Source organism: Cydia pomonella, chromosome 27 (genome assembly GCF_033807575.1).
Source record: "Cydia pomonella isolate Wapato2018A chromosome 27, ilCydPomo1, whole genome shotgun sequence".
Taxonomy (NCBI): domain Eukaryota; kingdom Metazoa; phylum Arthropoda; class Insecta; order Lepidoptera; family Tortricidae; genus Cydia; species Cydia pomonella.
In genome coordinates, this window is record NC_084729.1 from 9,740,849 (window position 1) to 9,764,905 (window position 24,057).

The 24,057-nt window shown below is 37.5% G+C and overlaps 1 protein-coding gene across 4 annotated transcripts; it reads right to left on the reverse strand.

Moving 5' to 3' along the window:
* Positions 1-10,462: 10,462 nt before the first annotated feature.
* Positions 10,463-22,126, reverse strand: LOC133532348 (oocyte zinc finger protein XlCOF6-like). Of its 4 annotated transcripts, none has more exons than XM_061870958.1 (6): positions 21,645-22,113; positions 19,481-19,675; positions 18,528-18,845; positions 14,638-14,832; positions 13,983-14,300; positions 10,463-12,505 (listed from the first exon to the last, which is right to left on the reverse strand). In XM_061870958.1, the coding sequence occupies exons 1-6, from the start codon at positions 21,721-21,723 to the stop codon at positions 10,566-10,568; spliced, it is 3,045 nt and encodes a 1,014-aa protein (XP_061726942.1). In that variant the 5' UTR covers positions 21,724-22,113; the 3' UTR covers positions 10,463-10,565. The 4 variants fall into 4 exon arrangements, with proteins under 4 accessions (XP_061726942.1, XP_061726941.1, XP_061726943.1 ...); XM_061870957.1 differs by having other exon boundaries at positions 13,983-14,312; XM_061870960.1 differs by having other exon boundaries at positions 12,369-14,312; positions 21,645-22,126.
* Positions 22,127-24,057: the final 1,931 nt, after the last annotated feature.

The following is a 24,057-nucleotide window of genomic DNA, read 5'->3' on the forward strand; positions in this document are numbered from 1 at the left end:
CTTTAAGTCTAAGGAGTATTAAGATGGTCGGTCAGTGTATGCATTACTTAATCTTAATATGTGCTCTATGCCTTACTTGATGCAACATGACAACACTAAAGTTGTCTATAACTGTCAGACGCTTAATCCATTCTCTTTCTGAAATCCTACCTCGTTTGGAATAAGCTCCGCTCCTACTGAAGTAATGTACCTATAGCCTATGTCTCTCATTATTTTGCAATACAAGAATACAGATTTACATGTTTGCTGTTTTCTTCGTCATCCCCTCAAGACTATGGGGTTCCACGCGCACTCTGCGTACACCCCTCAATAGGTTACGGGGCCCAGGTCACGCTACAAGCTGAAGAAATCAAACAAGTAAGAACATATATTTGATGATCAAACGAACTTCTTGAAGTGAAGTTCGATCGATATTATATGAGTCACTTCATTTGAAGATATAATTTTATATTAACCATGTAGTTTCCCTATTGTACAGATAGCATCGCACACATTTAAGAGTAACTATTTTGATTAAAACTGTGAAAAACAACTTCCACCCACTTCCGTTTACTGGTTACCTGCGTGCGGCGACCGCTGCGCTCTTCATTATTTTTAGAGAAGGCAGAAACCAAAACTTATATCAGGGTTCTAGGGTGGGTGGGACCTTATATTATATCTTCAAATGAAGCTACTCATATAATATCGATCGAACTTCACTTCAAGAAGTTTGTTTGATCATCAATTATATTTCGTCACTTAATTTTTCAGATATAATTTTATATTAACCATGTAGATGTTTAGAGATATAAGTTTTGGTTGAAATAAGACGAAAGCTTTGGCTGTCTGGGTGTCTGGTTTAAGTTAAGACGTTCCTCCTAACTAGCACATGGACGCCGGGACGTCCCAAAGAGAAAAAAACTTCTCAATGTATATGCCATGCCAATGACCGCAGGATTTTTATTTTATTTACTGTACGTTACGTATACACCGTACTAACATTAGAAATATATTATTAAAAAACATAATGAGACACTAAAAACATATATCTATCTTAGTCCGAAGTAAAATAAGTCATTCGGGTGAAATTTATTTGTTAATATTAACCATGGTGATAAACCAAAATATTTAGTATATATATTTTTATTTTATTTTATTTATCTGACCTACTGTATTTGCAGTTAGGCCGTTACTCATATAAAGTATCCTTGGTATGATATATTTATGTTATAGTATAATATTTCAAATTATTAGATTATAAGTTAATCGCCGTGTATATATGGCTAGAATTTATTTATTTTCAGGTGCTAGGGATTTACTTTGACCAAAATTTATTTATATTCGATTTCTAGGGATTTATTTTGATCAGTTCTATTAAGTTAGTGTCCTAAATATACCATATTTTGATGTTTTGAGTTATGTGATTTAAAACCGTATTTCAGCAGTTGTTTATCTTTAACAAATTCTGTAATAAAAGAAAATGATCTGATGATCATTTTTCATGAAAACACATGATACTATTTTAATTGACTGCTAAAGAAATCCAGAAGTATGGTAAATTAAACTGAACCAAAATTAAATCAATGCTTTAGCGAACAACTGTGTAACGGGTTGTGTTTTAAGCCATCAAGTAATTGAAGTTATTATCACTGTATCGAACGCAGAGTAGCCCACCTGCGTAGACTGCAGACCAAGTTCAGAACATAACATGTGTACTATACATAAGTATACTGTGCCAATTGAGTCATAAAGCCTTGTTTAAAAGCATAAAGAAAGTTCAGGTATGTAGGTTCAAAATAAAAAGTACATATTAGGTATGTACACATGATATATATATTTTAACACCTATTAGGATATCAAAACAAAGCCTAATAATCCCGTTTCAATTTGTTGTTCACAATGAAACATAATTCACTAAAATTGTATACACTTTGTGGTCTACTTTACATTCAGTTTAATTCGATTTCAAAAAGTAGAATTAATAAATAAAACGTCCTTTTATGAATGTATGAAAGTTCACTAGCGGTCCTTGTCCGCGATACGAAATTAAAGAAGACAGGCGGTACTACTATTGATATCAACTTCAGACTAGTCTAAGAGTAATAACTAAAATAAGACGTAATTTGTGTTAACGATACAACCCAGCGTTACCTCCAGACAGGGTGGGATACGCTCTGTTCACTGAGCAGATGGCGACAATGAGAAAATTCAGTTATTAGGCTCATTAGCTCAGCATTCAGCAGGAGCTTACAGCAGCTCCTGCTGAACGAATAGAGACACAACGGCCTACAAAGACTCCGCGGCCTAGCGCGTTTTAAGATTTTTAACTTAAAAATAATAGTTTTTTTATTTTACTTTTCTCCAAAACGTGTCTAACGTCATTAAAATTTGTTAAAATCTCTGATCTATTCAAGAAGAAATATATTTTGGATTTTATCAAATGTAAAAATCCATCATGTTCTTGAAATATAAGAAATATATGAACGTGCATAATTCCATATGCTTTCGGTTAAGTTATGAAAAAATAAATTTATAAGGCTACTATAACTACTACTCAACTTTCGAAGTCATTTCTTATATAAGATTATAATTTACCCAAATTCAAATGTTTATTATTGCGCTCATATTGCATATAATAAATTGGGCAAGGGCTAAGGCCCATTAATCATATCGGAATATATTTATAAATTAATTTTATATACCTTATGTATATTCGAGCTACTCATATTACGGTGCTTAGTTAATAAAAACTAGTTAAACCTGAGTAGGTAAAGTCAGCGTACAACAAACATCATCAGTTTATCATCATTAGTTTATTAGAGATTTGTACATGACTCCATGTGACAAGTCTTTTCATTTGAATAAAGATAAATAAGATGAACTTTTTTTTTTTCTTTTATTAAATATTAATGACAGCATGACACGTTTGACCATATTTGCACAAATATCGGTGCTGTAGCTGCTATTCTCTCAGCGCAAACTAACTTAGCACAGCAATCAACCTCGATAACAATCCACAGTATTTCAGGTATTAAGCATCAAATCTCAAATGCCCTCTATTTTTATTTTATCCAAATATTCGCTCTGTCGGTAACGAAAGACTGAGACGTAATGTTGTATATTTTTATAATGTATAAAAAAATACACTTATAGAATAACTGGCATAATAAAATAAAAAATGTATTTGCTGTATTGCTACCGTGGTTGTATTGTGAGTTTAGAAAACAAATATTATATTTAGTCTTTCGGTCTTAATTTTATGAATGACTACCTATATTAATTATGATACTAAATGTATATGTACATTTATTTCAAACTTAGCAAAAACGTATTGCATAACCGTTTTGAGTGTTTTAAGTCTAGTGAACGTATTGCATAGTACCATCGCATTAATGATGGCTGAAAGAGTACCGCGACCGACACATCAGAGTTTAACCATACATTCATTTATTAATTGTATACGATTTCTATTACCTATTTAATTACTTAGTTATTTAATCTGAGGGGTAATCCTTTAAAGGATAATCAGAGGGTAATCGTCTTGTTGTTTTAATTTTAATACAGTTAAATCAATATATGAATAGGTATTTACCTAGTTACCGATTATTTACAACCATAAAAATAAACACTAAATAAATATCTGTGAGAGATGCGAACAAAATATCTTAATATGTGCAACTCGCCAAAATGAAGAGAAAACCGCTTTCTGATTAACTCAGATGGATAGGGGAAACTGGGGAGGGTTGATCACCCCTTTTGATTTTAGACTAAATTTTTTAAACTATTAGCAGTATTGAAAAGCTTTATAGACCATACGATTCAGAATTTATCTATTTATGAATACTTTGAATTAGAACAGAATTGTGCAACAATTTAGACCATTATTTAAAGAAATGCCATAATGTAGACTTTTATCATGTGTCCCCTGTATAAGGGAGACATGTTTACCCCTGGTTGGGAGCCTTGATCCTGGGGGATCAAGTCTCCCAGGTTCTGGGGACACATGGTAAACAGATTTTTACCGTGTCTCCCCATACCAGATTCTCACAGATTATATAACCCAAATCGGAACTAGCAATGCATCTAGAATTAGGTAAACACACAACGAACATATATATACTGTATCTTCCATACTTAGTAGTTATATTTCCGCCAATAAGATGTCTTGATGCGAAAGGGATCAAGTCTCCTATGCTTGGGGACACATGGTAAATAGATTTTAAGTGACAATGCCATACTTTGAGGGTTGATTTCACGTTAATTTATTGAGTTGATCAACAGGAATTTAATCTATTAAGAAATCAAACACATAATGATCCGTATCTTTCAATTTTTAAGAAGAAACTAGTTATATTTTCGAAAAAAGAACACCAAACTGGTAATCAATTTTACAGTACATATGGTGCTACTTTTCCCCCATAGTGCGTAAATTAGCACATTATGTAACTATGTCGAAAATTTAAAGGGTCATATGTACTGTAAAACGTTGTAGGATACATGTGCGAATAGGTAATTCGTAACTCGTGTAAAATTTCCTATTTTTCGCACTTGTATCGTAAATAACTATTGCGCCATCAAAAAATCAAAAAGAAGTAGCAAACATAAAATTTCTTCTAACAAGTACACTTGTCTGTATAATAATAATTAAAAAAAGTTTAATTGTTTATAAACAAACTTCCAAACAATCATAATGATTACTGTAAATTGCTCTTATTTATCATTACCACATTTGGAGACTCAAGTAACAAGCTAACTATAATCTCAAAAGTTTTAACAGTCTAGAAATGCCTAATTTGCGAAATTAAACATCTAAGTAATAATCAACAACAATAGCTAATACTTAGCTATATTATATTAATCAGTCTTCATCAAAAATAAGTTACTATTTGGCCTTAAACACTTCAATGGTAATACCAGCTAATACTTCTGATACAGCATTTTTTAATCTTTCCTTATCTATCAGTATTCTTTGTTTTTAACCTTCTCTGGTCGTGTATTTTCGACGCATGAATCGAAGCATCCTAAAACAATAAAAAATTACAGCATTATGAAACGTTTTGTTCATTACTAAGTAGACTTGAGCCCTTTAGGGGTGACATGATCCCGGGATCATGTCTCCCCCAAAGAAAAAGTCGAAGTCTCCCCATACATACTCAGATTATAAAACATGGCGTGATCGAAACTTACGTTCGCGTATTTCAATGAAATCAAAGTTAATTAACACTTCAATAAACAACAAATAGAATTATCATACTCACTAACAGCATTTCTATCACATTTTACTTAATAAATCCAGTTAAAACTTACCGAAAATTAAATACAGCACGCAGCAAATTTTTCATAATCCGCCACTTGCAAACCACTGACTTGTTCCAAACGGCGCCATGACAGAACGTGAAGTTAGGAACGAATTAATGAGTGTTGCTAGCGTAAAAAACTGTATGACGTCTGGTTAAACTTGAAATGAAGATTACCAAGTGTCCCCTAGGGATCGACCCTCCCCACCTTCCCCTAGTACTCTAGTGGTGCTTGACACTGAGTTCTTGCAAATTGTGATGAAAAAACTCGTCTTCCTCTAATTCCATTGAAGTAAGTGTACTTATTATAATTCAATGACTCAATTGAATTAATTATCCCATTTCACTTTAAGAAAAAATCTAATTTTCAAACAGATAATAAGTACTTACTGGCATCGCCTATGAGCGACCATGACAATTACTCATTTATTATCAAGTTTTGTTATATCTTATTCTGAGAAATAAAGATTCTTAAAGCTGATATCATAAATAGGTATATTTTTATATAAGTATTCATTTGGTTGACTCTTTTTTATGCGATTTAATATAGGAGTAAACCAAAGTTGTTCAAGTTTCATCGCCCATAACATTATTGACGTACGTAGCCATATTTGTATAGTTCGATTTATGAATGTTTCTGCATATCATAATCATTTAAAAATCGACACCAAAATGTATGCACTGTCAGGGCACCACTATACATACTATTAACAAGATATTTTATCAAGATTAAGTTTAGAAATTGCTTTCAAATTCACTACACGTCTTTTATGACTTATAAGAGTTTAAATATTGTACGTCAGAAAGAATATACTTTAAATAATACTATGACGTGATGTAGGTACACGTAGTAATTCCCACTTTTAGAGACAAGTTATACCTACCCACTGTAATAATATTATATTTATGTGGGTAGTGTAGTATACAAACAATGTACTATTGTATTAAATACAACATTTGTGAGTCATTTGTTGATTTACATTCAACCTATGGGCGGGGATTCATACTTCTTTTTTCATTTAATACCGTACTATGGGTTAGGTGTGAGTAAAATTTGGATTTTGAGTGTTGGGCCATCTAAAACCAAATAAAAAGAAAGCCTCCCTCGGCTCTATAACACAACATTACTCCCATTTTTAGGGCAATAAATTTCCCACAAAGTATATGGGTATTATGAAAAATGCATCAATATGAATGTCTATAGGCCCTTTGTTTCGTTGTGCGTTGTGCGTTATCCGATCTTTTGGTTCACGACCAATCGCCGCGCCGGGCGAAATCGGTGTTCGAAATACGAACAGACTTTCCTTCGTGTTGGTTCACGACCAACCCCCAGGATGATTTTTTCCTTTGTTACGTTGTGCGTTATCCGATCTTATACCTTCGTGTTGGTTCACGACCAACCCCCGGGCGAAATCGGTGTTCGAAATACGAACAGACTTTCCTTCGTGTTGGTTCACGACCAACCTCCAGGATGATTCTTTCCTTCGTGTTAGTTCTCGACTAACATCCAGGATGTATGTATGTCCTTCAAGTTGAAGGATTGCACAACGATTTTAAAAACAAATATTGCACAACGAATTCAATGAAATCTCACAGCTCGTTGATCGTTGTAAAAAATGTGGTCTTGTGCCGAAGTATTCGGCAACTAGACCGACGTGTGGACGCTACCACGCACAAATAAAGAATGAAGAGCGCAGCGGTCGCCGCACGCAGGTAACCAGTAAACGGAAGTGGGTGGAAGTTGTTTTTCAGTTTTAATCAAAATAGTTATTCTTAAATGTGTGCGATGCTATCTGTACAATAGGGAAACTACATGGTTAATATAAAATTATATCTGAAAAATGAAGTTACGAAATATAATTGGAAAATGATCACTACCAAATGTAGAATCTAGAGTTTGCCAGGTGAAAGAAGATGCCAGTTCAGCAGAGCAAATGGATAGATCAACAGCGCTGGGTGATTCTGTAGGCGCTGTACGGCGAGTTGGAGAGCCAGTATTTAGGACACAAAGATTGTGATCATCTAAGATTTTTAAAACACGATGTCCATTATAGTTGGATACTGAACTGCCCCAAAACTGATGGTGTGAATTGAAATCTCCTAGAATCAACAAGGGCTTAGGTAGAGAGGAAATTATTTGTTCTAATTCATTAAAAATAGAAGATGATTGATGAGGAATATATACAGAGAGAATGCAGATGTTATTTACAATGGCAGCAATAATTGAAAAATCATCACTATGAGATGAAGAGATGAAAATGATTCAGAATTCCTGACGAGTAAAGCTACTCCACCCCACCCGTCAGGATGGTCCTCTCTGAGGCATGAATAGCCAGTAGCTCTTAGAAGAGCTCCAGGCTTGAGCCATGTCTCAGATAAGGCAAAAACACAAGGTTTAAATTTATTTAGTATATGAATGAAATCATGTTTTTTATTGATTATGCTTCTGTAATTCCATTGTATTATATCATAGGGGCAACGTGGGACGGTAAAGTAAGGTTTGGTTTGGACAAAAGAGTTCTTAAGGCCTCAATAGACTCAGCAATTACTAGTCGTTCTTCCTTTTCTGTTTCCTGACGTAGAGCACAACCATTTGGAGGAGAAGGGATGGAGTATTCACTTATAATGGCCCGATGTGCAGCCACATCATAGCCATGGGTAGTCTTTTTAAAACGTAGTGATTATATGCTATTTGAAAGTGTTTTATTTCACAAGATTTAACGTAGAAAAAGGCACAAAATGAGGGTAGCCCCCTCGTGGCGACCCTAGCGAATAACTACACTGACAGACAGACAAATGTGTAAGCTAGTACTACCACCAAACTCCACGTAGATTACAATTGTGCTGAATTTACTGCGAGCCTAGCCAAGATGACTATCGCGCAAACGATAGTCATCCATCTTGGCTAGGCCCGCTGATCTGATGACAACGCAACGTTATTGAGTAGGGCTCTCTAGTCTTATATTAGTACGATAGTCTTATATTGTACTGATAGTTGAACGAAAAGTGCAACAGCGATAAAAGGATGTTCTCCAAATGATAACCAGGCAACTGTAATGTTATGATTTATTACGCTTGTAATGAATACAGTTATTAGTTTTGTAAATACAGCAATGTAATATGAGTAATATTACAAACATCGGTATAGTTATTACCTACAATTAAAATAAAACTATGACAATTGTGTATTATTTTTGTTCTGTATGTTCCTATTTGTAATTACATAATTTAATTATAAATATAATTTAGAAAGTATAGCAGTAATAGTAAAAGGTTAATATAGCCTATAAATCTTGGAATTACGTGCTACGTCACACATTATTGGAATTTACTGTAGAATTTTTACTATTGATATGTGTCTAAAGAAACAGTACCTTATTCTAAAATAAAATCTACCCATTCCTATGTCCTAGGAACCATAGGAATAGGAAGACTTCACAAAATACAATTTTAAGTCAAGTTTTTTTTTAATAATATTTCTACACTAGAAATAATTTTACAATAATAACTCTTTATTTCACACCTCACATAACAACAGATGAATATGAACAACTATAACATCTCATTTACCGACACTAACTAGTACCAGAAATCCAAAAAAGCACGTAATTGGTCAGCTATAAGAGTAACCAAGACTAACCGCAACCAAATAACACTTAAGAGGAGGGTTAAGTGTAAGTTCGCGGACAGCTGGATCGATTTGGCTAATTTTGGTATTGGAATATTTCTAGGTCCAGGGACGGTTTGAACTTGAACGGTGAAAAAATATGAAAAGAATGCGAGGAAAATAGTAAAAACAATAATAATATTTTCCCAAACAAACTGTTCCTATGACGACGTGTTCAATACGAATTTCTGCATGTTTGCTCTGATCAAGATGAATATCGAATATGAGGTCAAAAATGAAAACGCCCGCCACCTTGGATTTCTGCATTTTTTCCCTGATCATAATGAAAACCGATATCTGAGGATCGGCCAAACATTATGATTCTGAGGTCAAATTGGGTAAAAACACTCGACATCTCGAATATCTCCATTTTTGCTCTCATCATGTTCATCATTCATCATATAAAAGCAAACACGGAAAAATTTAAGATGTCGGGCAATCATAATGAAGGGTCGCTCGGATCCTTAGATATCGATTTTATTTATTTATTTAATCTTTATTGCACAAAAGAGAACCTTATAGTACAAAAGGCGACTTAATGCCATGAGGCATTCTCTACCAGTCAACCTTTAGGCAAAGCAGAGAGATTGTGGGCGGTGCTACTTTAACAACAACAAACAAATTTTTCATCTCGATCAGAGCCAAAATGCAGACATCCAACTGGCAGACTTTTTTTTTTATTGTTTACCTCAGATTCATTATAAACGTCTTCTTGGATCCTCAGATATCGATTTTCATCTTGATCAGAGCAAACATGCAGAAATTCGTATTAAACACGTCGTTATAGGAACAGTTTATTTGGAAAAATATTATTATTGTTTTTACTATTGTCCTCGCATTCTTTCCATATTTTTTCACCGTTCAGACCGTCCCTGGACCTAGAAATATTCCAATACCAAAATTAGCCAAATCGATCCAGCCGTCAGACCAAAAAATGGATAAATTCAAGATGGAGGGCGCTTTTACCAAATATGACTTCTGAATCATAATGAAGGGCCGCTCGTATCCTCAGATATCGATTTTCATCTTGATTGGATGAAAAATTCTAAAATACAACCCACGGTATTTTTTTATTATTTTGATCTCAAATTCATAATAGAAGGCCTCTTGGATCCTCAGATATGTTTTCATCTTGATCAGAGCAAAATACAAAATCCCAAATGCCAGCTGTATTGTTCCAATTTTGACCTATCAAATTTTCATTAATTTGACATATTTCTGTGCCACCTAACTAAACGTCGCAGGTGCCCTATAAGATGAACGACACAATGTATTAATTGGTTCGAAGGCATAATTGCCTTTAAACACGTGCGATAAACGAACAAATAATAAGCCTTTAAAATAAAATTATAAATTATCATACAAAAATATTGCATTTAAAACTAGTCAATATTGCATGAAACCGTCTACCTGGAGCTGGTTTCCATTGACTTGTATTTTCAAGTGACAACGCTACAGCCAATCACAGCGCCACATTTTATAATAGACCAATCGTAGTTCGGGTGGTTTAAATTGACTAATCATGGTCAAATGAAGTTTCATCGAAGAAAACAAGACCTGAACTTAGACGAGTTGCAATTGGTCCGTTATTAGTATTGCGTGTTTTAATAGTGGGGCCACTTTTACGCTGATATTTTGTTGGACGTTACTCTTCTATGTTTTTTCGTTCGCTGTGTGTGAGTCATCAGGTGTCTCCGTAACTCTACTTTTCTTCTACACTTGTAGCCACAGTGGCTACAACTGAAAGGCTTCTCGTTTGTGTGAATTATCAGGTGAGTCTGTAAATCTGCTTTTCTTTTACACTTGTAGCCACAGTGGCTACAACTGAAAGGCTTCTCGTTTGTGTGAATTATCAGGTGAGTCTGTAAACTTGCTTTTCTTTTACACTTGTAGCCACAATGGGTACACCTGAAAGGCTTCTTGTCTGTGTGAGTCATGACATGAGTCTGTAAATTTGCTTTTATTATACACTTGTAGTCACAGTGGCTACAACTGAAAGGCTTCTCGCCTGTGTGAGTCATCAGATGAGTACGTAAAGTTGATTTCCTACTACACTTGTAGGCACAGTGGCTACAACTGAAAGGCTTCTCGTCTGTGTGAGTCATCAGGTGAGTACGTAAAGATGATTTCCTACTACATTTGTAGGCACAGTGGCTACAACTGAAAGGCTTCTCGTCTGTGTGAGTCGTCAGGTGTCTACGTAAAGTTGATTTCCTACTACATTTGTAGGCACAGTGGCTACAACTGAAAGGCTTCTCGTCTGTGTGAGTTATCATGTGTCTCCGTAAACTTGCTTTAATTTTACACTTGAAGTCACAGTGGCTACAACTGAAAGGTTTCTTTTCTGTGTGAGTCATCACGTGATTCCGTAAATCTGCTTTTCTTTTACACTTGTAGCCACAGTGGGTACACCTGAAAGGCTTCTCGTCTGTGTGGGTCGTCAGGTGTCTACGTAAAGTTGATTTCCTACTACATTTGTAGGCACAGTGGCTACAACTGAAAGGCTTCTCGTCTGTGTGAGTCGTCAGGTGACTACGTAAAGTTGATTTCCTACTACATTTGTAGGCACAGTGGCTACAACTGAAAGGCTTCTCGTCTGTGTGAGTTATCATGTGTCTCCGTAAACTTGCTTTAATTTTACACTTGAAGTCACAGTGGCTACAACTGAAAGGTTTCTTTTCTGTGTGAGTCATCACGTGATTCCGTAAATCTGCTTTTCTTTTACACTTGTAGCCACAGTGGGTACACCTGAAAGGCTTCTCGTCTGTGTGGGTCGTCAGGTGTCTACGTAAAGTTGATTTCCTACTACATTTGTAGGCACAGTGGCTACAACTGAAAGGCTTCTCGTCTGTGTGAGTCGTCAGGTGACTACGTAAAGTTGATTTCCTACTACATTTGTAGGCACAGTGGCTACAACTGAAAGGCTTCTCGTCTATATGAGTCATCAGGTGTCTCCGTAAATATGATTTTGTTTTAAACTTATAGCCACAGTGGCTACAAATTAAAGGCTTCTCGTCTGTGTGAGTTATGAGATGAATACGTAAAGTTGATTTCGTACGAATTTTGTAGCCACAGTGGCTACAACTGAAAGGCTTCTCGTCTGCGTGAGTCATGAGATGAGTACGTAAACTTGATTTCATACGAGTCTTGTAGCCACAGTGGTTACAACTGAAAGGCTTCTCGTCTGTGTGAGTCATCAGGTGTCTCCGTAAAGTTGATTTCCAACTACTCTTGTAGCTACAGTGGCTACAACTGAAAAGCTTTCCACCTGTCTGTATAATCATGTGAGCCTTTTTATACAGTTTTTTATCCCCTACGGGTGCGTTATGTAAAGGCGAGTGAGTGTGTACGTGTATCTTTAAAACCGACTTGTTCGTGAACCGTTCGCCGCAATGGTGGCACTGATAGCTGGCGGCGGCGGCGGGCTCGGCGGCGCGCAGCTTGTACGTGCGGCGCCCGACCCGGCAGCTGCGCCGCGCCGCGTCCGGCAGCAGGCGCTCCAGCCTGACCGCGCACGAGCGGCGGCGACTAGACACCGCCGCAGGGGAGACCAGAGCGGGCGCTACAACACGACAAAATAATACTCACCTAATCTATGATTACCTGCAAACAACTACTAAACATAATCATATATGAGGCATGTGTGTAGCCTTGGAATTTGTGACATAAATACTGTGGCTCGAGTCACTCTAATATAAAGGGGTACAAGTCTCGCGCAGTTCAGATGAGAAAGGGTACAAGTGTCCAATTTAACTTCTATCCTTTTTCATCTGAACTGCGTAAGACTTGTATCTCTTTTCATTAGTCATAGCTCATGGCATAATAACAGAATGTAATCGCAAGGTCAATACAAAAAAACCATTTGAACGTAGTCGAAGCGTAAATCCTATACAAATAAGTGAAATGAGACATACAAAAGAAAAAAAGACTACAGTTTTTAAAATTTTAGGCTGCCAAATGAAGAGAGACTAAAAGTCGGTGTACTCCTGATGTAATCACGCGCTTAACTTTGATGCAAAAATAGTGTTCAATGTTAAAAGATACTTAAATAAGTTACTTAGATAGAGAACTCTTAACCTTATGATAGTGACACAATAACGTAGCCATTTTCAAGGATTCCGGAAGCAAAGTTGTAATGCAGGTAGTCTAGCGGCTGGATTCAGAACTTAAATTTAAAAAAAAAAAACAAACACGACGTGCGAGAGAGACGCGGCGCGCTTCTCCTGAGTGTTGCGGATTAGTAACAATGGATCGCTGGCCAGCAGGGCCTCGTGCATATGCTATTGAGGCGTATACCTACCGCAGGATTTTCACTTAGCGAATATGCGGAAAACATTGAGGTCTAATAAGATAAATTATACTATCATATATATCTATGATAATTCTATTGGGATGCTTATCTTTAAAAAGTTCCCTTAATGATTCATGTGCCCTAAAGTTTCATATACACTGTAAATAAGTTAACTCGAACCTAATACTCCTCCGTAACATAAAATTAAATGCACTTCCCTTCCCTTCAAAGCCCAAACCTTCTTAGCTCGAAATATTTAACCTCGTACAACGAAGTAAACATCGACTCCCCTCACGGTTATAAAGTACGATTTTACCATATAACTCGAAAAATATAAGTTGACCTCTATGCTTTGACAAAAATACGTATTGTTTTATCATCTATATCTGGAACTTGCCTTACAAAACAAACTTCTCTAACTAAAAGAAAAACTGCTTTACGCGTTTGTTTTTATTTCATACAATTTTTGCATTCGTTTGACCACTGTAACTCGAAACCTCTTTGAAACAAATCGAAACACATAAGGGCCTCTCTAAGTCCACATATACCCTTTATAAGATGAAAACTCGTTAGCACGATCGTTTTTGGAGTTTCTCTTGAGGTTCGGGCAATCGAGATTCTACTGTATAACTATAGGCTCTCTTTCATAACACAAAATAGACAAATATAGTATGTATGTCAGCTGCTTTGCTCCAAAGCAGTGCCGTTTTGCGTGAGGTTGTGATGGGTTTAAAAAACTACAACTCACCATTGCCCGTGACATCAGGTCTCCCCGCTCCCTGCTCCGCGCTTGCAGGCACATGGATGTGGACCGCGACATGTTTTATTAAATCTGATTTCAAATCAAAACTCTCTCCGCATATATCACACGTCTCTTCTTTCTCAGGTGTACCATATGATTGGTGTTCACCATCCGAGTCAGCGGCGGCTGCAGGCTGCGGGGCTCGCGCGGCGCGGCTCGCGAGGCGCTCGAGCCGCACGGAGCAGTCCCGAGCGAGCCGAGCCCCCGCGCCCCGCGCACCCGCCGCAGCACGCCCGCCCTCCGCGACGTCTAGCGCCCTGCCTCCTGACAAATTACCTTTACATACTGTTTTAAATAAATAAATAAAATTAGTAAATATTGGACATTCTTTCTAACACAAATTGACTAAGCCCCACATTACTGTGGCAGCTTGCGCTCAAGAAGGCTTGTGTTGTAAATACTCAGACAATGATGTAAGTAATACAGAAATACTTAATAAATAGAAGACAGAGACACCCATGAAAAATATCTGTGTTCACCACGGAAATAAATGTCGAAGCCCACTAGGCGAGACTGGTCATCACCATCAGTGTGAATGGTGTTAGAACACTCATATTTACTACTAGTGAGTTGTGTACATGTTAAACAAAATCAAACCTACCTCTCACCACCAGGCCGACTGTGGGGCGGTGCGGGCGCTCCGGCCCCAGCACGAGCTCGTCCTTGACCTCGTGCTCGGCGTACAGGCCGGCCAGCATGGCGGCCTCACTCACGCCGCACCCGTCGTCGCTGTCCGAGCACTCCTCTATCACACGCTCCTCTTCATCCATGAATTCGGCTTCTTCCTTAACACGGGCTGAAACAAAGGGTTGTAATTACCATTCGATCAAGACAAATATATGGATGAATCAACATAGATTGTTTACAATGCTGCCTCCATGTGTGTTCAGTCAGACAACTAGGCCAACACTTCAGTGTATAAATACATTTTTATAAATTATTTATGAATAAGTAAGTAGTAACGCAGCAGACCAAATTCCAAGAGTCCACAGGTTTTGTATGAAAATGTACATTTTCTCCCATGGTACCAGTTTTCAGGATGAGATCACTTGAGTCGAAGTAATAATACAGCCTTATTATTGTTACTTACTATTAGCCTACTAAGAAAATGGAGCTTCTGATTTATTTTGAACAATCCATTTGTATAAGTTTGTTCATAAAATAAATCATTTTCAAATTTTTTTTAACTTTGTAATTATTAATATGTCTTTCCCATGTAAGTTTTGATTTTGTAAATGAAATCAGTATAAATGTTGATTTATTTTGCTCCCACTCATCTCACAACATATATTAAATATTCAGACAACTATATATATACATATATAAAACTAATATTTAAAAACATGGGACACAGCTGGCTCAGGAGCATATATCTCTAGTCATCACAAAAATAAATGCCAGTTTGATTGCACTTTTATATGCAGGGCTGTTAAACTAAAGGTATTGCTGACTGTACAATACATATACAACATTCTTATTTATTATTATTGGGGTGCTGCAGGTCTATGAGTGCCACATCCACCAAGCAGTGATCTATTGTAATGTTCATACAACATACATGCACAGGCTTTTTGACCTAGATACTCAATACAACTGCATATTACGTCTTGTTGTCACTTGACTACCGTTAAACCACTCAACTATACTCCATTACTACCATTATGGTCCACAAGTTTAATACATAATTAAGTATCAAAATCAATGTCATTTTTATTCTTGTATGAGTTTTTTTCTTCCATTTGTGACAATATTTTGTCTCAGAACTGCATCATTCAAATATTAGTTACACCTGAACAAAGATATTCGAGTTAGTCTAGAACCATAGTTGAAAGAGTTTGGACTATAATTGGGTGTCTATGGTACATCGTAATCACAAATTGACATTAAGGCTGACTTAATAATATGCAGCATTTTCATTACACCAAGTGGTCACAATTCTCAACCATTCTCATGAAATTTTGTGAGCAGGTTCCATGATTTGATAGAATTTGTTTTTTTTTTTTTATACTACGTCGGTGGCAATCAAGCATACGGCCCGCCTGATGGTAAGCAGTGTCCGTAGCCTATGTACGCCCGCAACCCCAGAGGAGTTACATGCGCGTTGCCGACCCTAAACCCGCCCCCCCCTCGTTGAGCTCTGGCAACCTTACTCACCGGCAGGAACACAACACTATGAGTAGGGTCTAGTGTTATTTGGCTGCTGTTTTCTGTAAGGTGGAGGTACTTCCCCAGTTGGGCTCTGCTCTAGATCTAGATTGACAATTCAGATTTAAGAAATTTTTCAAAACAGCGGAATTACACATCTATTCCATTTAAAGCTATCCAAGCGAGGTCTACAGCTCACAGAGCTACTACTGTAATTAGTATTTTACTATAAACTGCATGTAATGTACACATTGTTTTAACAAGGCTATGATCCTTTATATATACAAAGAAGAATTGTTATGGATGTTAATGATAATGAAGTAAACCTAACTTCACGTGTTGTCAACGTAACGTCAGTGTTGTCTCTACAGCGATGGGCTTAGTAATATCGGAGTATATCTAGGTTTATATTGTATGAACTTACGCATTTCCGCCAGGTCCCTTTCGGCTTCCTCCTTCACGCGCGCCGGCGACATCCGGCCAGAGTCAGCACTTGCCTCCATCTCTCACAGATCGCGTCACAAATGTTATACTATTGCACAAAAGTCTCTAACTCAACAGTAATTATAGGCATGATACTTATGAATCTTATGATATTATTGAAATATTTTTTTTTTAATAAATGCCCACGCTACGCGTTATTATAGAATAGCATGACAGTGACGCTACATTGCGAGTATTGTCAATTGTGACAGTTGAGTTGATATTATCAATCAATCAATCAATCAAAACTTTATTGATAAAATAGCTATTATACTTCGTATTTACATTGATCTTGGGCAAGTAATCAGGTGGTCTCAGATGGCCGAAAGAAATCATTTACAGAGTATAGTGCATCCGTAAACTTAAGCTTTAGTTTGTTTTCAAATGTTCTACTACTATTAGACTTTCTTATATCATCCGGTATCGCATTATACACTCTAGGGCCAATTGAGTGCAGAAGTTTTTTAGATTTTGCCAGTCTAGTCAGGGGTGGTCGCAATTTATTTCGCTGCCTTGTGTTGCGATTATGAACGTCCCCGTATGTCGAGAATTGGTCTAAGTGCGTTCGTACGCATTTTGCAATTTCCAGGATATACAGACTTGGTAGTGTCAGAATCTTGTACTCCTGGAACAATCTTCTTGCATCACTATCCCACGGAACGCCCGCGACGACTCGGATCGCTCGTCTTTGTAGCTTGAACGCTCTTTCTCGCTCTGCAGCATTACCCCAGAGGTCGACACCATAAGCGAGAAGTGAATGAAAGTAGCCATAGTAGGCTTTTTTCACATTCTCGGTATTAAGGCTAGGACGCAATCTACCAAGCGCAAAACATGCAGATGAGAGCCAGCTGCACAGGGTGTCAATGTGAGAACCCCATGTAAGACCGGAGTCTATTATTAGACCGAGATATTTCACCTCATCCACCTGTGGAACCAGCTGCCCATTACAGACATTATTCAGATTGTGATCCTGCTTGCCACGGAGCCCAAATCGGATGATGTTAGTTTTTTCGACATTTAATGTCATTCCATTGGCCGTGAACCATGACGCTACCTGATCCATGACTATACTGGTTTTTGCCACGAGCTGCGCATGGGTGTCAGCGGCTACAATTACGCACCCGTCGTCCGCTATTGACAGACTATTAAAGCCACAACAGACTACCGGCACCGCACCGCCACCTTGGTGCTGTCAAAATAATCCTTACTCGCTCTAACTTACGTACTTGTATAATTCGTGGACTACCTGTTATAGAAAGTTATTGTTCTTTATATCCTGCTGCCCTAAGGTTGGCTGGAAGAGATCGCTTACAGCAATAAGACCACCTGTTACTACCTTTCTTTACATTGTTAAACTGTTTTAAAATATGTTTTTTTTTTGTGGTGTCATAAAGAATATTTACTTATAGCTGTATCCTTAACACAAAAGATAGGTGTGCCGGTGCGGTAGTCTGGTATGACTTTTATCACTTATTTTTTATACAGGCCAGTCCAGACGGAAAAAAAAATTCACCAATCTGATTATGTCTGATCAAATCAGGTGGTGCGCACGCTAACGCTAATTTGGCTCGCCGATTTCGACCGCCGGTTATGACCGATATAATGGAGATTTTTTTAAATTTAGATTAGAGCGTTCGAATATGACCATGAATCTAAAATAAACCCTCTATAAGATGAAAACTCGTTAGCACGATCGTTTTTGACGTTTCTCTTGAGGTTCGGGCAACCGAGATTCGACTGTATAACTATAGGCTCTCTTTCATAACACAAAATAGACAAATATAGTATGTATGTCAGCTGCTTTGCTCCAAACCAGTGCCGTTTTGCGTGAGGTTGTGATGGGTTTAAAAAACTACAACTCACCATTGCCCGTGACATCAGGTCTCCCCGCTCCCTGCTCCGCGCTTGCAGGCACATGGATGTGGACCGCGACATGTTTTATTAAATCTGATTTCAAATCAAAACTCTCTCCGCATATATCACACGTCTCTTCTTTCTCAGGTGTACCATATGATTGGTGTTCACTATCCGAGTCAGCGGCGGCTGCAGGCTGCGGGGCTCGCGCGGCGCGGCTCGCGAGGCGCTCGAGCCGCACGGAGCAGTCCCGAGCGAGCCGAGCCCCCGCGCCCCGCGCACCCGCCGCAGCACGCCCGCCCTCCGCGACGTCGAGCGCCCTGCCTCCTGACAAATTACCTTTACATACTGTTTTAAATAAATAAATAAAATTAGTAAATATTGGACATTCTTTCTTACACAAATTGACTAAGCCCCACATTACTGTGGCAGCTTGCGCTCAAGAAGGCTTGTGTTGTAAATACTCAGATAATGATGTAAGTAATACAGAAATACTTAATAAATAGAAGCTGTCTTCTATTTATTAAGTATTGACACACATGACAAATATCTGTGTTCATCACACCAATAAATTTTACGACCGGTTTGGCCTAGTGGGCAGTGACCCTGCCTACGAAGCTGATGGTCCCGGGTTCAAATCTTGGTAAGGCCATTTATTCCTGTGATGAGCATGGATATTTGTTCCTGAGTCATGGGTGTTTTCTATGTATTTACGTATTCATAAATATTTATATATTATATACATTGTTGTCTAAGTACCCTCAACACAAGCCTTATTGAGCTTACTGTGGGACTTAGTCAATTTGTGTAATAATGACCTATAATATAAAAAAAAAAAACAAAAAAAAAAATGTCGAAGCCCACTAGGCGAGACTGGTCATCACCATCAGTGTGAACGGTGTTAGAACACTCATATTTACTACTAGTTGAGTTGTGTACATGTTAAACAAAATCAAACCTACCTCTCACCACCAGGCCGACTGTGGGGCGGTGCGGGCGCTCCGGCCCCAGCACGAGCTCGTCCTTGACCTCGTGCTCGGCGTACAGGCCGGCCAGCATGGCGGCCTCGCTCACGCCGCACCCGTCGTCGCTGTCCGAGCACTCCTCTTTCACACGCTCCTCTTCATCCATAAATTCGGCTTCTTCCTTAACAGGGGCTGAAACAAAGGGTTGTAATTACCATTCGATCAAGACAAATATATGGATGAATCAACATAGATTGTTTACAATGCTGCCTCCATGTGTGTTCAGTCAGACGACCAGGATTTTTATAAATTATTTATGAATAAGTAAGTAGTAACGCAGCAGACCAAATTACAAGAGTCCACAGGTTTTGTATGAAAATGTATATTTTCTCCCAAGGTACCAGTTTTCAAGATTAGATCACTTGAGTCGAAGTTATAATACAGCCTAATTATTGTTACTTACTATTAGCCTACTAAGAAAATGGAGCTTCTGATTTATTTTGAACAATCCATTTGTATAAGTTTGTTCATGAAATAAATCATATTATTATTTTTTTAACTTTTTAATTTTTATTTGTCTTTCCCATGTAAGTTTTGATTTTGTAAATGAAATCAATATAAATGTTTATTTATTTTACTCCCACTCATCTCGCGACATATATTAGATAACTATATGTCGGCGTAATTGCTATTAGCGCCATCTGTGATTGCTTACTGTCATGTTTTTCTGCGCCATCTAGCGGCGGACGGTGAAATTATAGTAGATGATTTACAGTGACAAGCGGCTTAGCTTGTTACCTGTGTTTGTGCGCCATCTATTGGCGACTTTTTTACCTTTCCGTGAATCAGGTGACCATTGCCAGACCGGTTGGCTTGTTTTTGAACGAAGGAAGATTTACTTTCGCTCGAGCCGCCGGCCTGTCCACGCGTCCTAAGGGTGAGCTGTATCACACCTGAATCACTTTGTTTTGTCGCTCAGATTATGTGCTATTTTGTGTTTATGTATTTTGATTAAATAATTGCGTGATAATTGTATAAATAAATAGTGAATTGTAAAATTAACTCAGCTACAACATGGAGAGCCAGAGCGAGCCAGATGATGACGGCTCGGCTTCTCCTATAATATCAACTTATAAATCCGACATATATATATATATACATATATAAAACTAATATTTAAAGACATGGGACACAGCTGGCTCAGGAGCATATATCTCTAGTCATCACAAAAATAAATGCCAGTTTGATTGCACTTTTATATGCAGGGCTGTTAAACTAAAGGTATTGCTGACTGTACAATACATATACAACATTTTTATTTATTATTATTGGGGTGCTGCAGGTCTATGAGTGCCACATCCACCAAGCAGTGATATATTGTAATGTTCATACAACATACATGCACAGGCTTTTTGACCTAGATACTCAATACAACTGCATATTACGTCTTGTTGTCACTTGACTACCGTTAAACCACTCAACTATACTCCATTACTACCATTATGGTCCACAAGTTTAATACATAATTAAGTATCAAAACCAATGTCATTTTTATTCTTGTATGAGTTTTTTTCTTCCATTTGTGACAATATTTTGTCTCAGAACTGCATCATTCAAATATTAGATACACCTGAACAAAGATATTCGAGTTAGTCTGGAACCATAGTTGAAAGAGTTTGGACTATAATTGGGTGTCTATGGTACATCGTAATCACAAATTGACATTAAGGCTGACTTAATAATATGCAGCATTTTCATTACACCAAGTGGTCACAATTCTCAACCATTCTCATGAAATTTTGTGAGCAGGTTCCATGATTTGATAGAATTTGATTGACAATTCAGATTTAAGAAATTTTTCAAAACAGCGGAGCTACACATCTATTTCGTTTAAAGTTATCCAAGCGAGGTCTACTGCTCACAGAGCTACTACTGTAATTAGTATTTTACTATTTTTTTGTGACAAAAACTGCATGTAATGTACATATTGTTTTAAAAAGGCTATGATCCTTTATATAATACAAAGAAGAATTGTTATGGATGTTAATGATAATGAAGTAAACCTAACTTCACGTGTTGTCAACGTAACGTCAGTGTTGTCTCTACAGCGATGGGCTTAGTAATATCGGAGTATATCTAGGTTTATATTGTATAAACTTACGCATTTCCGCCAGGTCCCTTTCGGCTTCCTCCTTCACGCGCGCCGGCGACATCCGGCCAGAGTCAGCACTTGCCTCCATCTCTCACAGATCGCGTCACAAATGTTATACTATTGCACAAAAGTCTCTAACTCAACAGTAATTATAGGCATGATACTTATGATATTATTGAAATAATTTTTTTAATAAATGCCCACGCTACGCGTTATTATAGAATAGCATGACAGTGGCGCTACATTGGGAGTATTGTCAATTGTGACAGTTGAGTTGATATTGACAGACTATTAAAGCCTCAACAGACTACCGCACCGCACCGCCACCTTGGTGCTGTCAAAATAATCCTTACTCGCTCTAACTTACGTACTTATATAATTCGTGGACTACCTGTTACAGAAAGTTATTGTTCGTTATATCCTGCTGCCCTAAGGTTGTCTGGAAGAGATCGCTTACAGCAATAAGACCACCTGTTGCTACCTTTCTTTACAGTGTTAAACTGTTTTAAAATATGTTTTTTTTGTGGTGTCATAAAGAATATTTACTTATAGCTGCATCCTTAACACAAAAGATAGGTGTGCCGGTGCGGTAGTCTGGTATGACTTTTATCACTTATTTTTTATACAGGCCAGTCCAAATTTCACCAATCTGATTAAATTGTCTGATCAAATCAGGTGGTGCGCACGCTAACGCTAATTTGGCTCGCCGATTTCGACCGCCGGTTATGACCGATATAATGGAGATTTTGGGTAATTGGAAAATGATCACTACCAAATGTAGAATCTAGAGTTTGCCAGGTGAAAGAAGATGCCAGTTCAGCAGAGCAAATGGATAGATCAACAGCGCTGGGTGATTCTGTAGGCGCTGTACGGCGAGTTGGAGAGCCAGTATTTAGGACACAAAGATTGTGATCATCTAAGATTTTTAAAACACGATGTCCATTATAGTTGGATACTGAACTGCCCCAAAACTGATGGTGTGAATTGAAATCTCCTAGAATCAACAAGGGCTTAGGTAGAGAGGAAATTATTTGTTCTAATTCATTAAAAATAGAAGATGATTGATGAGGAATATATACAGAGAGAATGCAGATGTTATTTACAATGGCAGCAATAATTGAAAAATCATCACTATGAGATGGGAGATGAAAATGATTCAAAATTCCTGACGAGTAAAGCTACTCCACCCCACCCGTCAGGACGGTCCTCTCTGAGGCATGAATAGCCAGTAGCTCTTAGAAGAGCTCCAGGCTTGAGCCATGTCTCAGATAAGGCAAAAACACAAGGTTTAAATTTATTTAGTAAATGAATGAAATCATGTTTTTTATTGATTATGCTTCTGCAATTCCATTGTAGGTATTATATTGTGTCCATTGTTTTTAATTGCAAATGTAAGAGAGTCAATCATAGGGGCAACGGGGGGACGGTAAAGTAAGGTTTGGTTTGGACAAAAGAGTTCTTGAGGCCTCAATAGACTCAGCAATTACTAGTCGTTCTTCCTTTTCTGTTTCCGGACGTAGAGCACAACCATTTGGAGGAGAAGGGATGGAGTATTCACTTATAATGGCCCGATGTGCAGCCACATCATAGCCATGGGTAGTCTTTTTAAAACGTAGTGATTATATGCTCTTTGAAAGTGTTTTATTCCACAAGATTTAACGTAGAAAAAGGCACAAAATGAGGGTAGCCCCCTCGTGGCGACCCTAGCGAATAACTACACTGACAGACAGACAAATGTGTAAGCTAGTACTACCACCAAACTCCACGTAGATTACAATTGTGCTGAATTTACTGCGAGCCTAGCCAAGATGACTATCGCGCAAACGATAGTCATCCATCTTGGCTAGGCCCGCTGATCTGATGACAACGCAACGTTATTGAGTAGAGCTCTCTAGAGTCTTATATTAGGATAGATGATTGTACTGATAGTTGAACGAAAAGTGCAACAGCGATAAAAGGTTGTTCTCCAAATGATAACCAGGCAACTGTAATGTTATGATTTATTACGCTTGTAATGAATACAGTTATTAGTTTTGTAAATACAGCAATGTAATATTAGTAATATTACAAACATAGGTATTACCTACAATTAAAATAAAACTATGACAATAATAATTAAAGTGTGTATTATTTTTGCTCTGTATGTTCCTATTTGTAATTACATAATTTAATTATAAATATAATTTTGAAAGTATAGCAGTAACAGTAAAAGGTTAATATAGCATATACATCTTGGAATTACGTGCTACGTCATACATTATTGGAATTTACTGTAGAATTTTTACTATTGATATGTGTCTAAAGAAACAGTACCTTATTCTAAAATAAAATCTAATTTTAAGTCAAGCTTTTTTTTTAATAATATTTCTACACTAGAAATAATTTTACAATAATAACTCTTTATTGCACACCTCACATAACA